The sequence below is a fragment of the Ruditapes philippinarum genome, unplaced genomic scaffold, assembly GCF_026571515.1.
Source record: "Ruditapes philippinarum isolate M1 unplaced genomic scaffold, ASM2657151v2 ctg1387_1_1_1_1, whole genome shotgun sequence".
In the NCBI taxonomy this organism is placed as follows: domain Eukaryota; kingdom Metazoa; phylum Mollusca; class Bivalvia; order Venerida; family Veneridae; genus Ruditapes; species Ruditapes philippinarum.
In genome coordinates, this window is record NW_026855523.1 from 60,972 (window position 1) to 80,496 (window position 19,525).

The 19,525-nt window shown below is 30.4% G+C and overlaps 1 protein-coding gene across 2 annotated transcripts in view; it reads left to right on the forward strand.

Moving 5' to 3' along the window:
- LOC132743609 (protein patched homolog 1-like) overlaps positions 1-18,686 on the forward strand; it is a 60,257-nt gene extending 41,571 nt beyond the window's left edge. For both annotated transcript variants that reach the window (XM_060732138.1, XM_060732139.1), the window contains 6 exons: positions 54-196; positions 12,228-12,327; positions 12,673-12,987; positions 13,283-13,382; positions 13,684-13,778; positions 14,435-18,686. In XM_060732138.1, the coding sequence (XP_060588121.1) occupies positions 54-196; positions 12,228-12,327; positions 12,673-12,987; positions 13,283-13,382; positions 13,684-13,772 (747 nt within the window). In that variant the 3' untranslated portion in view covers positions 13,773-13,778; positions 14,435-18,686. The remainder of the gene's footprint in view (positions 1-53; positions 197-12,227; positions 12,328-12,672; positions 12,988-13,282; positions 13,383-13,683; positions 13,779-14,434) is intronic.
- Positions 18,687-19,525: the final 839 nt, after the last annotated feature.

Sequence of the window (19,525 nt, forward strand, 5' to 3'; positions counted from 1 at the left end):
CATTCGAAACATGCTTAAACGTATTGAAACACTATATTTCCCGTTTTTTCTAGGGTTTCCTGTCATCCATTGGAACAAGGAATGACCGGATGCTAATGGCACTAGAGCATACTTTTGCTCCGGTTGTACATGGTGCAATCTCAACGTTCCTTGGGATTATAATGCTGGCTGGGGCCGAGTTTGATTTTATTGTCAGGTAGGATTCACATTTTTTTTGTCGGTTTATTGAAGTTTTGAATAAATCTCAAGCCGATGCTTGAGGTTGTGAGTGATTTTTCACTTTTCAACTATCTCTCAAGAACAGACTCAATCAAACTGAGTCTGCAATTTTAACGTAATTCTGTTATTTTCATTGTTTCCGAGGGATCCCCACTTTTCCAGATTTTGTTTTTGTTCTTTTCCTTAAATCAAAAATGTACATGCAATAAATATTGTTAAGATGAAAACAAAAAGTTAAGTAAATTTAAAAAGAAAAATTGCAGATTTAATGTTAAGTTGCTACCTATGTTTTCAATTTCAAATTAACATGTTCAGTTGTGCTTGATTAATTTATTTTCTTTTTTAATTTAAAAAGTTTAAGTTATTTTATATATTCAGTGATTTTCACATTCTTGATCAGAACCTTACATGTAGTTAATGCTGTTGTTTTTCAATGTTCAATTTTAAAAAAGATATTTATTTTAATCAAGATTTGTTCTTTATTGAAGAAATGTAAGTTTTTGGATTATTATAGACACATGCAGTTTTGGTTTTTAATATTTTTTTTCTTTGAGAAAGCTTAGACATTTTTTTCTGAATGAGGTTTATGAACACTAAATTACAATTTCCTTTACTATTATTTTCTTCATAAAAGGAAGGTTAAAGCTGATATTTTAATTTAATCGTTTCTATTAAGTCTGCCAAGTAGTTTCTAAAATCAAATTGAAATATTTGAAACATTATTTGCTTAAGGGTTGCGAAATTGGTAAAATTTGCTTGTTGTTTTCAAAAGCCAGAAGTATATTTGAAATTTTTTATTGATACAAGGTGGTAAATTCACGTCCTGGGCGTAAAAATTGTTGCCCGGAGGCCTCTGAAAAGGTGAAAGGGTTATAGGTGTTTACTTTCCATCAATAAAAGCTTTAAGATGTTTTTATGTTGATTGTTTGACCAGTTTTGAAGTGCCTTATCAGGGACAGGTATTAGATGACACAGGCTTGTAACTGTTGCATAATCAGATGTGTCCGTCTGAAGTAGATTATATAAGTACGGAAGCTTTGATTAAGGTGCTTGTTCAAATTTGGCGTTATAAGGGCTGTTGGCAGCTTCCGAAATTCACACAGTAAATTTAGTTGCTATTGACCCTGTTACTTCATTTATTGACTTTGCGTCTGTTTAATTATTTAGACAAAAATGGTAACTATTCATATCTTTAGTGAATGCCGTTTCCAGTTTCCGGAACAAAGTGAGAAAAAAAGCAGAAGTGTTTAAGAGCAGTAGATAATTTGGTAAATGTTTAAATTCTCTACATTAGAGATGATTTTAACAAAGATCAGAAACCATTCTAAAAATTAAAGGCTACCATTGGTCGATTTCAAATCTGTGCTGAGAATCAACCAATCAAATGAAAGAGTTGTAGACTGGTCTGCAGTTTGGACATTTTAGACTCTTGATTTCAAACAGGATATTTTTTGACAGTTTAAAAATTAACGTTGTCTTTTTTGGACATAGTAGTTTCTTGAATAAGAGGGTTTTGATATAATTGTATGCAACATTCAGAAAAGTTTACTATTTGTACGTTAAGTTATTTTGAAAAATAACTTGGTAGTTCTTGTTGCATTATAAATGTTATTATTAGGTTCAGGATATATGGGGCATACAATGTGATGAAACATGTTGGGTAATCTTATCCATAAATAATACATCGAGTATGTTGATTATTAGATCTAGGCAGACGAATTTGTGTTTCAGCAGACCAGAAAATCAAATATTTATGCCATGTTGCAGTTTTGCTTTTCATATGTAAATCCCCCCCCCCCCCTATTTTTCCTTTACCAGTCTTCATTTTATTTTTATATATTTTTATACATATTGTTTTTCGACTAATGTAATGTCAAACCCTCTTTTAGGGAGGCTCTTTAAGTCATGCCAGATGAATACTTCCTGGGTGTCCTAACCAAGTTCTTAACATTAGGTTATATTCTTTATTTTACTGATTGTTTTGCTAACATGTCAGAAGAAGAAAAGAAATGAACATTCTGATATTGAACAGTCTGAAAAAGAAACAACATTGATTTGTTGATTTATAATTATTTACCTTGTTATTTCATTATAAAAGAAAGAATTGTCAAAAAAAATTAAATTTCTACTTAATTTACTGGAAATTACAAAAAGGCGACCTGCTGGTATTTTATCTGGGAATCTTGTATGCCGCTGGTTTTAAATAAAGTGGTCTGAACTGGTTTTTAAAAGAGATCATTAATAGATTTCATATCTTTTAATTCAGTTAGATCTACCTGATTGAAGGTATGCTGAAGTTGTTACATCATTTCCCTGTACTAATTTTTCTGGTATCAAACCAGATATAAGCCTGACACACTTGTAAAATTTATGGGTGACACATTTGTAAGGTTTAAGCGTGAAACATTTGTAAGGTTGGCACACTTGTAAGGTTTAAGGTTGACACACTTATAAGGTTTAAGGGTGACACACTTGTAAGGTTGGCACATCAAGTGTAAGTTCCACGGCGACAATTACTAGGTCAAAGGGTGACATTCTCGTTTTAAGGGTGACTCACTTAAGGCTTAAGTGTGGCACATAAGCTTTCAGGAAGGCACACAAGGTTAAAGTGTGGCACACTAGGTTAAGGGTTGACACATCAGAAATAAGAGCTGCATAATTCTAATGTTAAATAGGCAGCACATCAGGGCATAAAGACACATCTAAGTAGCACACCTGGTTTAGATATACATTTTGTATTGAAATTGACATTATTTTGTGGTGTCCGTATATAAATGTATACTTATTAATTCAAAACACACTTCTTTTGATTTAAATTAAATATGGCAACAACACAGTTTGTAAGATTTTTTTTTTTTTTTTTTTTTGAAAAGGTAAATAAAGTGGACATAATTTTATCCCTCAAATTTGTACAATGGATTATATATATAACTTATTTGGCAGGACCACCCAGTTAGTTTCAACTAAGTTTATATTGTGAACCAATCTAGCTACTACCTTGAAAAATATATGTGTAGCAGTCCAGAGTTTATTGCTGAGGCTCTCCGTGGGGGACAAATTTATATGAAGAAAAAAAGTTTTCAGATTAACTTTGCATAAGATTAAAAAAATACAAAATAGAAACAATATTGGAAAAGTAAAAAATATACTCTTATTTGTGGTGGCTGTTCATTTCTTTTTCTTTTTATGTAATTCCTTTTTCAAAAGTTTTTAACTGTTTTGGTATAAGACCTTTATGTAAAATGAGTCGAGGTTCCTTTTTTTTTTTCAAGAAAATATTTATTATTTGTAAACAAGTTTGTCAAGACATGTTTACATGTTTATGTGTATTTTTACATGGTTCTCTTGGCAGTGCATGTCCACACTGCAATGAAGAAAATGGCATACAAAAATAAAGAAACAAAAAATGCTAGTACAACTATAATGTTTACACCCACTATATTACTACTTTACTTACATATTTGGACATTTAACAATATGAGAACACCTGGGCAACTCATTAATTCTGGTCATTTTTTATTGGCTGTCAACAATATTTCCTTCAACATAACCCTGTGGGAACATCTGTGATCACCATGTCTAATATGTGGCCCGCTAAAGCAAACTCAAAAAAATATTGTTGTCATCTTTAGTTAGTACTTGTACATATGTTATGTTTTAATGCAGTCATCTCCAGTATATTTGGTACTTGTATATATGTTTTGATGAATTTCAACATGATTTGTTTAACTTGAAATGTTGCAGCTATTTCTCAATTTTGATATTTCCATTTTCTTATCGACATAAATCGCAAAAGCTTGAAACCTGGGAGTTACAATAGCCATGGCTTTAATTAAAGCCAAGCCTTGAAATAACAAAACATAATTGGACATCAAATCGTAACATCATGTCCTCTCATGGCAAAAAACAACACCAGAATATTTCAATTTTGGTTTATATGTGCTAGATCTATGTGTGCAATTTTCACTTGCTTTCTGAGATATTTTTTATAAAATGCTGACCGGCCTAAATGTTCTATAACTTGGTCAATGGGTTAAATGTCATACTGTGTAGATGTAAATCATCATTTGTCTTTTCTACATTTTTACTAGATTATAAGTCAATGTTCCTGTGTGTTAATAAAGTAATATTTAGCTTACATTTGTGACCTTTGTTTGTTACCAAATTTTTTCATAGGTCAGGCAAAATTTATATATGGTCAGCATACTGTTTTGTATTGCTTTAGAGAGATAAGGAAGGAAGCTTGCAGTGTCATATATGCTTCAATCACAGTTAATGTGTTTTATGCAAAGAGCATTCCTTGTTAAATTTTTGAACATGGTATTTCCTAATTCTAAAATATTTACTGATATACCCCCAGTATATACAATCCACATATAAAACACAGAAATCTTGTAATCTCTTTTTAAATTTTCATTTATTTTCAGTCACAAAAATGTATTCTAAGATTTTTACTTCAAATTACAATTTTTTTTTTTTTTTTTGCTGAGGTCAAAAATTATTTTATAATCAGAGTTTTCTTATAAACTAGGACGAAAAATTTGCATTAAATAATATATCTATGAAATAATTTGTAAATTATGCTTCATTTGTTAATCTATCAACTAAAAGACTAGAGAGAGGAAAAGAGATAAATTCACGATAAATCAGTGATGGAATATGAACATGGCCACTTTACTTTTGTTTAGCGCTCCTCGAGGAAAAAATGCTACAAACAATACCTTCTATTATATGTTAATGGCAAATTCTTGAAATTTTCTTGGAATTTCTTGGAGAGTCTAGTACCTCATAAAGCTCTGAAACAACTCAGTAACGTGCTAAAATGTGCCAGTTTTTGGCAGGAGACTCGCACATCTCTTGACCTTCGAGATCGTTTTTCAGAACTTATGATATACAGTGTACAGCGTATAATTGATACATAAACAACAACAAAATGAGAGAGAAGTTTGGTGTCTGAATTGACTTTTTAAAAAGAAATTATTTATAATTTCTAGGGAAAATATTGTATTTAGTTGAATATATTTCCACACACACAAAAAATCACCCTTTGTTTTGTTTTATTGCATTTTTTTTTTAAAAGAATATTCCGCAGTTTTGGTTTTTATTTAAGAAAATGTGAATATGTAAATAAATGTAGCATTTTATGCATAAAGTAAAAGAGAGATGATTCTTTGATTTGATATTTTGATCATCAATTTCGGATATGGCCATTTGTACAATATATTATTTACTTTTAAAACATATATCATAGCTTTAATACAAGTATCAAGATATAGCATACAGGTAATTAAGATCTCAAGTTTAATATATATTATATTTATTTTATAACTTTCCATTATTTTCTACACAACAAAATTTTCTGCCTTAAATTGTATACATTGTTATTTTTTTATATTTTTTTTTTCATTTTGATGAGGCTAATACAATATTTACAGCAGTTAATAAAGTATTGTCAAACTTATTTTTCAAATTTTATGTTTGATTTTGTGATTTTAATAGCGGATGTATGCGTGTGTGAAGTGTTTAAATTACACTCTTGTGTTTAAATTCCTCTCTTCTTGAATAGGGTAATATAAAAATAAAAAGAATCATTGTCATATACAGCTTCGGAATTAGGCAGCCTTTTACATTATGTGACAAATTTTCAATATTTATTGAAGCAAAAACTTCAAGTTATCAAAAGAAAGCTAAGATTATTTAGCATTATAGATTTGAAGCCATCACTGTATAAACTTGCTCTTTAGGTTCATTGAGTTATAATTGTGTTAATTAAACACATTGAAAACTTTATTATTAATTCACTTATATGGGTTTCGGATTTTTTTTTTTTTTTTTTTTAACTAATCTTTTAATAATAACCCCATATTGGATTTTTGTTTCCTTTTTTTTACAAAAATACTATACAAAATAATAAACGGATAGGATTTTACAAATTAACATGAAGTAGCTGAATGGGGTAGCTTATCTGGGAAATCTTCTATTTGTTCAACTGATCTACCTATTTTTGTTTGTTAAGAGAGCGAAGGTAGGGCACAAATTAGTTCAGTCATGGATCTTGATATCAGCGGACCACCCAACGGGAATAATTACCAAGGCTCCCAGTGGGGCATTATGGGTGGGTCTGTAGAGGAAGAAAGGATATATATGTGTGTATAATTATATAAAAAGTTATATAATTAAAATGCAAAAAAAATGCATAATGCTCTTATGAAATGATTATGTTATATTACTAGAATGATAAATGAATAGGAAAGATTCTGAAATTTTTTTTTTTTTCTTTTGTAATATGAGATTTGCATCACCTAGGTACAAACAAAAATCATTCAAATTTGATTAATAAGGAATATAATATGAAAGTATAATGTGAACAGCTAATGCTATTTTTAAGAACCATTCTTTGTCATTATTTACTTTTGATCTCATTTTTAATGCCACAATTTCCTTGTGTTTTTTTTTCATCTGTAATTAAACGTTAATGATTAATTACCTGAATTTTGAATGTATTGTTACTTTTATTGTGAGGTGTGTAACCTCAATTTGAAAAGGTTGCCTCAGTTTGAAAAGGTCACAAAATACTGGTAATTTTGATAAAACATTGAATATGTAAAACACCTTAAAAAAATCAAGTGTAGAGGGTCAAAGAAAGACAACTTGAGGACTAAATTGTAAAAAAAGGACAGGGTTGTCTGCCTTGGAATGAAAAAATCAATAAATCAACCTGTGATGAAAATTAACTGTACTGTTTTTTCTAGGTCTGTTTTTTATAATTTTGAAAGTATAAAAAATCATTAAAATGAAAATCTTCAAAATAAAAAAACACACACATGTGAGAGAGATGGAAAAGTAAAGATTAATAGAAACTTGTAAAAGCAATTATTTTCTCTGGAAAAGATTGTGTTGGGTTGTTTTTTTTGCTTCAAGTCGCAGGGGCAATAAATTGTATAAGTGGTGAAGACTCTCAGATATGATTGCTTTAAGATTAACAGTGAAGTAAACTGTTTACTTAAGCTAAAAGCTCTCTTGGCTGATTAGGTCCTGATAAATAGGGATGAAAATTTCAATTATATAAAGAGGAGATACAATAAAAAAGCACGGAAAGATGAAGTTTTATTTGACAAATCAAATTTGACGTTGATTTAAGCGAAAAACGTTATTTTTTTTTACATTCATATCAGCTATGAAATTTATGAATATAAGCTCGTAAAAATTAATTGAAAATTCAGTTTTAGTGCTTTCTCGATAGATGGTTTTCTGTCATTAACGAAGTTTTTAAAATCAAATAAAGATAATCGTGCTGGTATTTTTGCTTCACAGTTCCTGGTGGTATCAACGATGTTATATGTGTTTGTACCGTTTCTTTTTAAATTAAGGGCTTTAAATGTTTAAGCTCCGTTCAGATGAAATTCCTGATTGCTGTTTTCTTGAGACGTGGGTGGCCAAATTAATTATGTATAACTTGTGAAATTTTGATTTGATACATTTATTTAATTTGTTTTTGACTGTTGAAAGAAAAGATTTTTCAAATGTTGTTAGATTCGAATGTTGTTGATCGTTGTTTTTTTTATTTTCTTTGTTTATGGTGATTAATTCTGATGTGCTATATTTAACAACAAAATGTTTGTTCATGTGCTTGAAAATAAGTTACATTTTTAATGACTTTTCATTTTTAATGTATCGATTTTAAGAGGCGAAGGTCACATAAAAAATGCTTTTTCATCTTCATATATAACCATAATTCAAAAGAAATATTTTTCCAGTAAAACGCATTTTTACCAAAGATTTTCTGAGTGTTTTTATTACAAAGATAGTGAGGTCAAATGTTTTTTATTATTCATGAATCTGAGATTTTATTATTTAGGGTCAAATAATGAATCTGTATATAGCGCAGCACATGTGTGTAAAAATCAACCTATTTTATCATTCACAGAAGTTTGTTTATGCCTTTGTAGGTTATAAAAATTGCCATCCAAAGATTTTGTGGCAGTGTTTAGTTATGGTATATGCTGTTTTAAGAGTTTTTCTGGAGCCAGGTATCCCTCCATCATGAAAATCGTGTGTGCATGTTAAGTGAGTCAGTACACAGGTTTAGCAGTGATTTTTTATGTGGTTTACCATGAAAGCTGTGAGGTCCTGTTTATTCTTGTAATTACATTGTTGTTTATGAGGTAGTCTTAAGGTGTTGTTTTTTTTCTAGGGAAGATAGAATTGGTAATTTGATTGGTTAGAGCAGTCTGAAGTATTTTAAGATTGGAGGGGTGGGGGACGGGGGGGAGAGTGGAAGTGGGGGACAGCAACAGTGTCCTAGTAATATACCAACAATAAATGGTATGGTATTGTGGTATTGGTAATTGGTATGGGAGAGGTATTTATTACAAGCTATGGGAACTGGAAGTAAGGTGGTTGGTATCAGAAATGGTATGGTGTTGGTAATTGGTATGGGAGAGGAATTTGGTACAAATAATAGTGTTATTTATGTGTAATTACTGATCATTTTTCAGAGAAGTAAAAGTTGTTGCTGTGTTGTTTAAATGAATTTGCACGATTTAGTTTTGATTGAAATTTCACCTCAGTGGAGAAAAGGTAAAAGACATGAAGAGAGAGCCATAGAGAGCTACCTAGCTATCTGTCTGATAAATATTATTATATTTTTTTTTTGCCAAGTGAAGGTTTTCTTTCTTGATGTTAAGATAAGATATTGTTTGATTTATTGGAAACTGAAATATGTTGTAAGGCTTTTGTTCTCATGGCTATGCTGGGGGTCTTCACATAAACTCCACTTTGCCCTTTCAGTATGAAATGGCTGTTTACATGAATTAGGGATGTTTACAAATAAAATTATTATAAGATCTTTGCACGTTTTTTATTGTTTTTGATTTTTTGTATCCACACTTCTTGCGTTATGGGTTTTTTCTTTCTTTCTGGGATGAATCAATCTAAGATATTCCACTTGCTGCTATGGTACATAAAAAACCAGTAATGTCTGAATAAAAAAAAAGGGTAGAATGTTTATTATTTACTGCCTCCGAGTTAATGTTTTGCATTATTGTTGGTGTGGAAAAAGGCAGGAAAAAAACTAGCTCACAGCATGTTGTCTGTGGGGTCTGCAAACTGGTTTATGATGGATTTGAAAGGAAGCCACTGAAACAACGACATCTTATTACTGAAGATTCATGTTTTTTACCTAAGATTGAGCTGTTTTTCTAGGCTTGTGATGATGTGTGAATGTATTTATTACTTATGTAAGAGGCTGGGATATTTTTTTATGATAAACAGCTCTTGATAGCTTAGTTTTTATATTAAACATTTTAATAAGCTTTAAGGGACCAGTGCGATAGCCTAGTTTTTGTATTATACATTTTAATGGGCTTTGATTTATTGTGAATGATAGAGGTCTTTGAAAGTGATTAAATACTTTATAAGTTCAATTTTATTGCAATATTGGCATAAAATTGACATTTATGAATTTCAAGAACAAAGTTTTCATGGATCTGACAATGTTTTGATGATACCATTGCATTTTCTTCTAAATGGCACAATTCAAGTCCTGTTATTTATAAGATCTCTATAATTGTATTAACTGTTAAAGCTAAAGAGAGCTTTTCCCCTGAACTATATATATATTTTTTTAACAAGAACGTTCAGCTTCTGTGTTTTTTAAACTCACCTATATCTGTCAAATTGATTTGAACAGTTTCTTGAAGAAAGCAGGCATGTTGTAGATGCAGAGCTTTATCTAGCATTGATCAAAGTTCTGGCATATGATCCAGCGCAGGTTATCTCTAACCATTATACCAGGATTTATTGACTCTTCCATGTTTCTTACAACAACTCTTTTTTTCCCCCTCTTCTCAAGATTTGTTTTTTTATTGAGCTGATAGTTATGAGGCATATAGTTATTGCACTGTCTCATGCGTCTGTCTGTCTGCATTTTTGTTCTCAGTTTTTTTTGTTTTTTTTTTCTTAAGCAAAAAAAATTTTCTCAATTTCTTGAAGCTTCTTCACAGATTAATGAAGTTGCGATAATGTTTAAATTCTGATATTCATTGCACTGTATTTCATTATTTGTCTTGAGAGACCACCTTTAAACACAAGACTACTTGGCATTATTACAGTGGTCTTTCTGGAAAGGTCTGTCTACACTTTAATATAAATCAAATGCTTGTATTTTATGAGGAATGGAATAAGTGGTGTCAAAAATAAGCAAAAAGAAATACAAATAATTTTATTTGACTGGGATGGGGGGGGGGTTAAATTTTTTTGTTTTTTTTTCTAAGATAATTATATAATTATAATGTTTACTTTTTTCAAGGAATTTCTAGTGCAAATTTCTATGAATCAAACAGTAGGTCTTTTTGGCGGGAGTACAAATTTCTATTAAACTGTCACTCATTGTAATTCCTCACAAATTAATCCAGGGAGATAACAAGGTATTTTATGGGAGGTCTGGGGATGTAACAGTGTCAAAAGTTTGGACTGAAATTCATTGAGGTAGGAACTGAAGATCACTGAGATTTTTTTTGTAATTCTCTGGATTTTTTTTTAAAAATCTACAGGAATTTGTATGTAATTGCTTGAAGTTTGTATGGGAGGTCTTTGGTAGTGATTAACAAAACATGTAATTACTGTTTATTATATTGAAAGATATGAATTCAACTGAAAAAGATAGTCAGAAAAATAAGATAAAGCCTTGAATCATGCTTAAGGGTATGTAATGAGAGGCAAGGGACCTTGAGATAAGGGCAATATCTAATGATGTTAAAATGAGATATTTTAATGAGAATAGTGTTTTTACTGATGCAAGAGAGTGAGAGTGAGGTGTAGAGTTCAGGAAATGAGAAAGGGAAGTAAGCCAAATACAGTGAGATAGGGAAGTGATCCCTTGTTGTGAGATAGGGATGTAAAGCTTTTACAGTGAGCTAAGGAAATGAACTCTTGTAGTGAGATAGAGAATGATATAAACCTTGTATAGTGAGGTAAGGAAATGAACTCTTGTAGTGAGATAGAGAATGATATAAACCTTATATAGTGAGGTAAGGAAATGAGCTTTTGTAGAGAGATAATAAGGAAATGCAATGATGTAGGGAAGTGAGGCATTGTGAGAAAGGAAATTGGAAACTTGCAGTGACATGAAGACAGTGAAACTTTGGAGGGAGCTTGGAAATAAAACCATGGATACAGATAGGGAGATATTTCTATAAGAGGAATTACACATAGAAATTGTAGGGAATTTAAGGAAAGACTGTTAGATTATGGCTGAACTTGGGTCATTGATGCTGCTAGAATTTCACTGGAAAAAAATGACAATTATTTGCTAAAATATGTACTAATCATGATGAAGCATTTACAATGGTTATCTACAAAATTCTGAAGTTTTTTTCTGATTTTATATCTTATTTCGTGACTGTGTTTAATGAATGAAGATGTTTCATTTTATTTGAGAAAATTATGTACTGTCTGTAGTAAGACACGCATGTAAGGCTTGTTAGTTTGATGTTGAAAAAGCCAACCAATTATTGAAAGGTGGATATGTTTATTTTCAGTAGAGGTTTCCATGTAAAAGATGGTGCCCACCCAGGCTATATAATCTGATTGTGCTTATTGTGTTCCCCCCACCACTTTTTTTGGCTGACTACTTATGGTTTTATAGCTTTGTTTTACAATTTGTCTGAATTGTTCTTTCTATCTGATCTGATACAGTGTCTAATTTTGTACCAGAAATACCAGGGTGGAGTTAATTTTGGCTGTTTTGGTGTGTTTGAAGTTTTTATGTACTTTAGTGTGGGCTTGTGGTATTTATTTCTCTGCCTTTTAATGATTATCTGATGCTGTGTTAAAAATTAGGCAATTTACCAATCAAAAGGTAACTTGACAGCTTCCTTTCTAATTCTTAATGTAAAATAGTGTGTTAGGAAATGGGTATATTTCCTATATGTATTTAAAGCTTGTATTTTATGCTTAATTATGGTTTTTATTTATTAATTTATCTTTTATTTTTGGTATATTTTCAGGTATTTTTTCCTTGTGCTGACTGGGCTAGTTTTGATTGGTTTGTTGAATGGACTGGTTCTTCTGCCAGTTATATTGTCTGTGTTTGGACCACCATCTGAGGTAAGCTAGAAAACCAGTCTAAAATAAGTTTATTTTTCATCCCTGTATTTAAACCTCTCTAAATTTTCATTAATGCAATTAGCACTCTTGCAGTTTAGTCTTTGATCAACATATCAATGAACATGATATTAATTAATTTCAGCTTCCTAGAAATTCATTTGTATTTTACAGATATCTTTATATAGATTTCATTAAAAAAGAGGAGTCATGGACTTTAAGCAAATCAGTGTTTACCATTACGAACCTTGAATTTGTATTTTGATGCCTGCATAATTATGATTAAAATGAATTTAGTTTGTAAACTTTAAATGCAATTCAGCAAGAATATGGTTATTTTTTGCGTAGGTTCGACCTAAAGAAAATGATGATAGAATTCCTACTCCATCACCGGAACCCTCTCCTCGGGCTAGAATAAGAAATTTGCCAGTTCGGGCAACAAAGAGCAGTAAGCGAATAAAATATCCGAGGAGGATTCCTTCAGATATATCTCTAACAACAATTTCCGAGGAACCATCACAGTATTCTTCCACGGAAATTGTTGTTCAGCCGGAGGTGGTTGTAGAGACATCGCTACAGCAACCAAGAGATGGTAATGATCAACAGCAGACGACACAATATACTGCAGACGACACTAGTAGTACTAGAAGTAGTAGTAAAATTGTAAGTTGTTGTTAAAAATAATCTATTTAATTAATCTACATGTGGGGGGAAAAATCTATGTTAGTCTGATCTGATCATTGTTACTTTTGTAATCAAAATACTGCTTCTAGTTTGTTTCTTGAATCAGAATCTGATAAAGAAAGTACCAGTCTTTGTAAAATTACATTTTATATTCTACTTTGTGTCCCCTTTCATACCCTATAGTTTGAAGTAACATAACATTTCATCAATCTGGTAGTTTTATTAAAGTTAGTATTAGATCATATGTAATAAACAAATTCTTTAATTTTTCCAGAATTCACCACCAGGGTCGGTAATATCGGCACCGACCACACATGTAACACGGGTAAAAGCAACAGCAACTGTCAAGGTTGAAGTTCACACACCTTTACCAGGTAGATTATAACACATTTTATTATTTATAATTATGTTGAGATTACTTCATTGTCATTGATTTTAAGATTTGTTTGTAATACTGAATACGTTGCTTTAAACTTTTCCATCAGTTTTCTGTAAACTTACATGGAATTTAAGATTTCACAACAACAAAACAACACAGATTTCTCCGTGGTGAATTTTAAATGAAGCCAAGATAATATGTGATAATACATTTACATATATTTACTCAAATTTATAAACTTATGCACTAGAAAGTTGGAAAAAATAAATTTAAAAACCTTTTGTTGTCGTTACTAGGTACAGTTCCAGAGTTACAAGATTATAAACGCCGGCGACGGAAGGACGAATATGAAAGCAGTAACTCAGATTCTGATTCCAGTTCCTAACATTTGGTTAGTACATTTGTACTTTATGTAATGGACTTTTTCTGCTTTGAATTTTAGACAGTCCAATATAAGTTAAATGGATTGAAATATGAAAATATTAGAAATAAACCTGGCCTGGATTAGTTGTCGGTAATGCCATTAACTTTGATAAGGTGAAATGGGAGTGCACAATGAGTTTGTATATTTTTATTTTGATATTGATATTTATAGCTCTACTGAGAACTATTGTAACTACTTGGGCATCGCACTTTGGTTAAGTTTTTATGTGCAAGATGGTGTCTTCAAAACTGCTGAAGGGAATAGGTTGACACTTCACACACTAATTTTAAAACATAAGAGTAGGTCCTTGTTTAAGCCCAATAGCTTTAACATGGAATTTGTCAGAGTTATGGCCCTTTTTGAACTAAGAAAATTTTACATTATCCAGGTTCTTGTTTTACTATCAAGCACTGAATAGTTGAACACGCTGTTCTACCAAGAGCTCTTGTTTTTATGCTTCTTATAGTCTCAGTAGCATAAACTGAATTCTCTGCAATATATACTTCTATATTATTTACTCTCAATTTGTTTTAATATACATGTATATCTTCTGTATAAGAATTTATCCTAAAACTTTGTTTTTGAGATTAAAATTTAATTTATGTTTTGTTTTCTCGTTTCAGATGGTCTGGGACTACTTGGTGCTATAAATAGCATGCCTGCAATATTACTTGTACAGAAAGCATTATAATTTATATGTGAATATTTCTGTCACCTATCAGTATTTATATGTGATTATCATTAGAGAGCCAAGGACTCTTCTTAACTCATTTCAAGTCTGTGCAGGGATATTGTCATTCTTTTGATGCGGATTTTTCTACATGGAGACGTTATTTTTTGAAGCAGACGACATGGTGCAATTTTGCAGTAGAAGACATTTGAAGTTGAAGATCTTATTTTTTACAAATACTCAAAGAGGACTTTAAAAAACTGTAACTATATTTGGAGCAGAAGACATAAATTGACTGAATGATGAAGATCAGAAAAAGGGGAACAACTCTAAGTGTTCTATAAATAGATTTTGTGAATTATGATTCTTCATATTCTTTTACACAAGTGATTAACAAGTGCCTATATGAAGTTAAAAGTGCCAATAAGCATAAAGTGCATATTACTTTACAACGAAACACAAAAGTGTGATAAAATAAAAAGTGTCAAAACAATGAACATAAAAATGTGCTTCCAGCGAACAAAATGATGATGAAGACGAATCGCATTTGAGATTGACAATGTTTCTATGCAGGCTGTTTCATTGTGATATTCTTTTTTTAATTTTACTTCCGTGTGGACTTATTTGTCAAAACAGATCAGTGTATACTGTAAACAATTGTTTTTGATTGGTCAGTACGGAGGCAGCTATCGTATTGAAATTAACACAAATCAGGGCTATATAGACCCCGTTTACATGTGACGTGAATAGTGAAATGATTGTAATGTAAACGGGCTCTGACATTAAATTGAGAAGATAGACACGTTTTTGTGTGGTGTACACGTGTATTTAAATTGTGTAATGGTACCTCAGCATGAAGTTATGTGACACTATGTCGAGTTATATTCATCGTGTAATTTATTATAGAATATCAAGAAAACAGTACATATATATGAATTATTTACAGTTTGTGAATAGTACTGGCAAAGCAGTGAGTTGTGAATTCAGTATTTTTTCTTCATTATTTCTTTGTTTATAAACAAAAAAACAAAAACTTTTTTCAAAACTATTGTTAATTGCAGTTTTTACATAAGGTATTTTTGTGAGGAAACATTCAAACTAATTTTCTGAACTGAGATAAATTATTTCGAAATTAGTTATTTTCAAATCAAGGGAGATCTTAAAATGGAAATGATTTTCGTAATTATTTACTACGTAATTATTCTTAATAAATGTGTATTCTTTATTCAAGAGAATAAGAATACATATGAAATAATACTCTTAAAAGTCATACAAAAATTTTCTGGGTTTTTTTTGTAAAAAATACAAAATTGTGTAATTTTTATACATATTTTCTTTTGACTTTAAAACAGCTGCAATGAATTTTATTTTTATGTGACCATTTTTCTGTGAAATCAGGGTCACATGAATACGTGTACGGGTAATTCAAATGTGTAATTATATTCATATGTATATTGACATTTTTTTCATGACATAAATTTTGTATATGATGTATTGAAAAATAAATTGTACATGTATTTAACGCCAAATAATTCAGGTTTTAAGTATTTTTTAATATCATTTTGGTCGGAACAATTTTTTTGTATAGGAGTAATAGGGAGGTAGTCCTGTTTTAACAAGACATTAATTATCTCAATGCAACGAATTTGTTAACTATGAAAATATCCCACCCACCTGGATTTTTCAAGTTTGTTCAGTCAAGTGCTATAAATGCATGTTTTGAATTAATTTTAGTTGATATATATTTTCTAAAATATGGATCGCCATATACACAGATGTTTTAATTATGTGTATGAATTTATTAAGAAATGATTTGAAAATCCAGTATAATTTATTTAATGTTTCAATGTGCCAGTAAAACTTATATTTGATTAATATTACAAATGAAATCTTTAATAAAAAAAACTTTGCATATATCTATTTTAAATACTGTAATTCCTAATAAATTCTGTATTTAATGTTAATTTTTTTTTCTATTTCTGGTATTTTCTGTCAATAAGAAGGCTGAGTTTCAAACAAAAATACATGCAGTGATTTTTTTCCAAATGCTTTTATCTTCACAACTTTTTATATGGATACTTTATAAAAGGATTTACTTGGTGCATATCTTTCATTTTTGTCTTCCATTTTTTAAACTGGTTCTTTTTTAAGTGCCTTTAGATTCAATAATATGTTTTATCAATATTTTATAGAAGGTGCTTTCTGCTTCAGTATGTGGGCAAGTGCATTTATTCATATTGAGGGAGTGCCTCTGTTTTAAAGAAGATATAATTATGATAAGCCTGTACTTAAATACTCGTTAAAACTTGTTTTTTTAAATGGCGAATTATTCAGTATATATGTCAGTATTTTGCACTAGAGATGTACATATTTGTTTAATAGTATGCAATTTTTGACAAAATTATATATAAAGCAATATTTTGTAACACTGATTTTCATTAATTGAAAATTATATTATTTTTTTTCCAAAATTTACATTGCTCTTTATTTAAATTTCCATACCTTAAGATAAAACGAGCTGTGAGTGAAAATTTTGTATTAAACCTGTGGGGAAACTCAAGGGATTTAGCCTTTGCCTCCAGTGCAGAGCCAGGCAAGTATTCACAACCACACAATATAACCAGGCTCTACAGTGTTGGTAGCTTTGATACTGAAAAGGATGGTTTCAAATTCAAAGACTGGCAAATCTACTATACATCAATTCAGCAGATAAAGCTCTAACATTACTCTGTAATGTTTTCCAAGTTGTTTTTGGAGTTTATATTCTGGTCAAAACAAAGTTTGTAATCCAGTCTGCTTATTCTGCTTTACCATTGGTCAATTTCAAATTCATTATCTTATTTAGCCAATCATATGTCGAGGGGCTAAGACTGGTCTCCTGAATTGATTATTATTTTAATAGGGATATGGAAATTTAAATGCAAAGTAATATCTACTGATACAGGGTGTTAGTTTTTGCCAAAGATTCTATGTAAATTATGCAAACTAATTATCTCAGGTAAAATTTTCACTTTTCTCTTCTTTTTTTTGTAAATTTTAGATTTTTTATGCAGTTTAATTATCATTGAACTTCCATTTTAAATCTGTTCATTACCTCAGGCACTATAAGATTATTTTAGATTTGTTGGTCTCTTAAATTACAAAACATGATCAACCTTTGGTTTTGATATCACTTAAGTTGATAACAAGTTATGATTAAATGAAATATTTTTTTGTATGTTATTAAATTCATTTTTTGATACAATGTCATCTGTACATAAAAAAATCCAACAAATTTAAAGTGATTTTATGGTAACCATTTATCAATTACTGCTTATATTAAAGACAAGCATTAAGGTAAAAAAATGTTAAAAAATCTTTTTATATACATGTAATTACGTTATTTGTTGAAAATCTTTCTTTTTTTATTAACAACATTTTTTCTCCAAATTTGTTTCAATACCAGCATGGATAAGAATTATTATTGAAGACTGTAGATACTTAAATTTATTTTTTAGATCTTCGTTCAATGATTATTGTAAGAATTTAAAGATTCTGAGAAATTTTGATGTCTGTCATTTTTTAAGTATACACTCTTACCTCATTTGGTAGATGAACTTGTATATAACAAGGTTTTTGATTGGCTGATTCTTTTGAATATTTTTAGTTACAATATTTTTGATTGGTTCATTTTAAGCAATTTATGATTGGTCAAAAAAAACCTTTGCAGTAAATGAATGATGATTAAAACAAGATGAACATAGATAGTTTTAGCCAATCAAATTCCTCGTTGTAATTGTGTTATTGAAGTGAAAAATAAGGACGTTTTTATTGGTTGTACAATGAATCATTCTTCAAATTTAGGCACAAATGTGATTAAGTTACCTATTAAAGATGATTTTTGTAAGTCTTCAACAAGTGGGTTTTTATTGTAGTTTCTTTGTTTTTGCAATACAAAATGTAAATACATACAATAAACTTGATGTCAAATTTATCAAGTTAAAAAAGAAGATATTTTGAAGAATAAATATCAGTCTTTAATTTGAAGAATGGTCTCATTGTGCCCATTTTTGCCTGTGATTTTCCTGTTGTGTATTTAATACTCACATTTTTGTATTGTACAGTATGCAGTCCTGTCACATGATGTGATTTTAGGACATGCCCAGAATTGGGCATTAATATTTCAAAACTATAAAAATATGAAAATTAAAAAAGTCTTAAAAATATTTCCATGTGTTTGTTTATTTTTTGTTTGTTTCAAAATTGTTTTCTTGAACAAGTTTTATGTCTAAGCTTTTGTTGACCTGGGTAGTGTTGGTAGTTTTCACTCCAGATCACGGCAGTAAGTCACATTTAATTTACCCGAGTAAAGTTCAGCCACCGCATCGTTCCTGGGCAAGCTGTCATGCACTTTACCGGTAATAGTTGCCATCACTTTCACTGATAACTACTGTACACATGCCGTAGAAAGAATTTCATGATCAATCGCAACGAAAGTGACCTTCACAGGCCGGGAATCGAACCAGAGTCGCCATATTCACAGTCCAACGCTCTACCTATTGATCTAACCGGACAGTAATTTTTTTCCTGGGACATAATATATATTATATTATGTCCCGGTGTGGACAAGTTCCGTGTCCATTCTTAAATGGGTGAGTTTTATGTCCATGTTTTTGTGGACAAGTTTCGTGTCTATGCATTCAAGAAGCAGACGATGGTCTTGTTTTTATGACAGTGATGTAAATGCTACTGAGCACACTTGATGATTGTAAATAACATTCAAAATAGCAGCTACAAAAGTCACAACACTCCCAGCATCAAACCCCCTAAAACCTGTTTAAGATCTGATGTTACATTGCTGCTGGTACATTATGTTATGCAATGTTTATGATAAATTCCATTAAAGGGACTCCAATGAGGTCTTCAAGCCTAAAAAACATAAAATTTGAATTTCTTACAAAAAACATCTGCGGCACAGAAAAATATGTAAGTCATTTAAGGTATATACTCTGAATAAATTGAAAATGATATTTTTGTGCTACTTTAGCCCGATTTGAATAAAAGG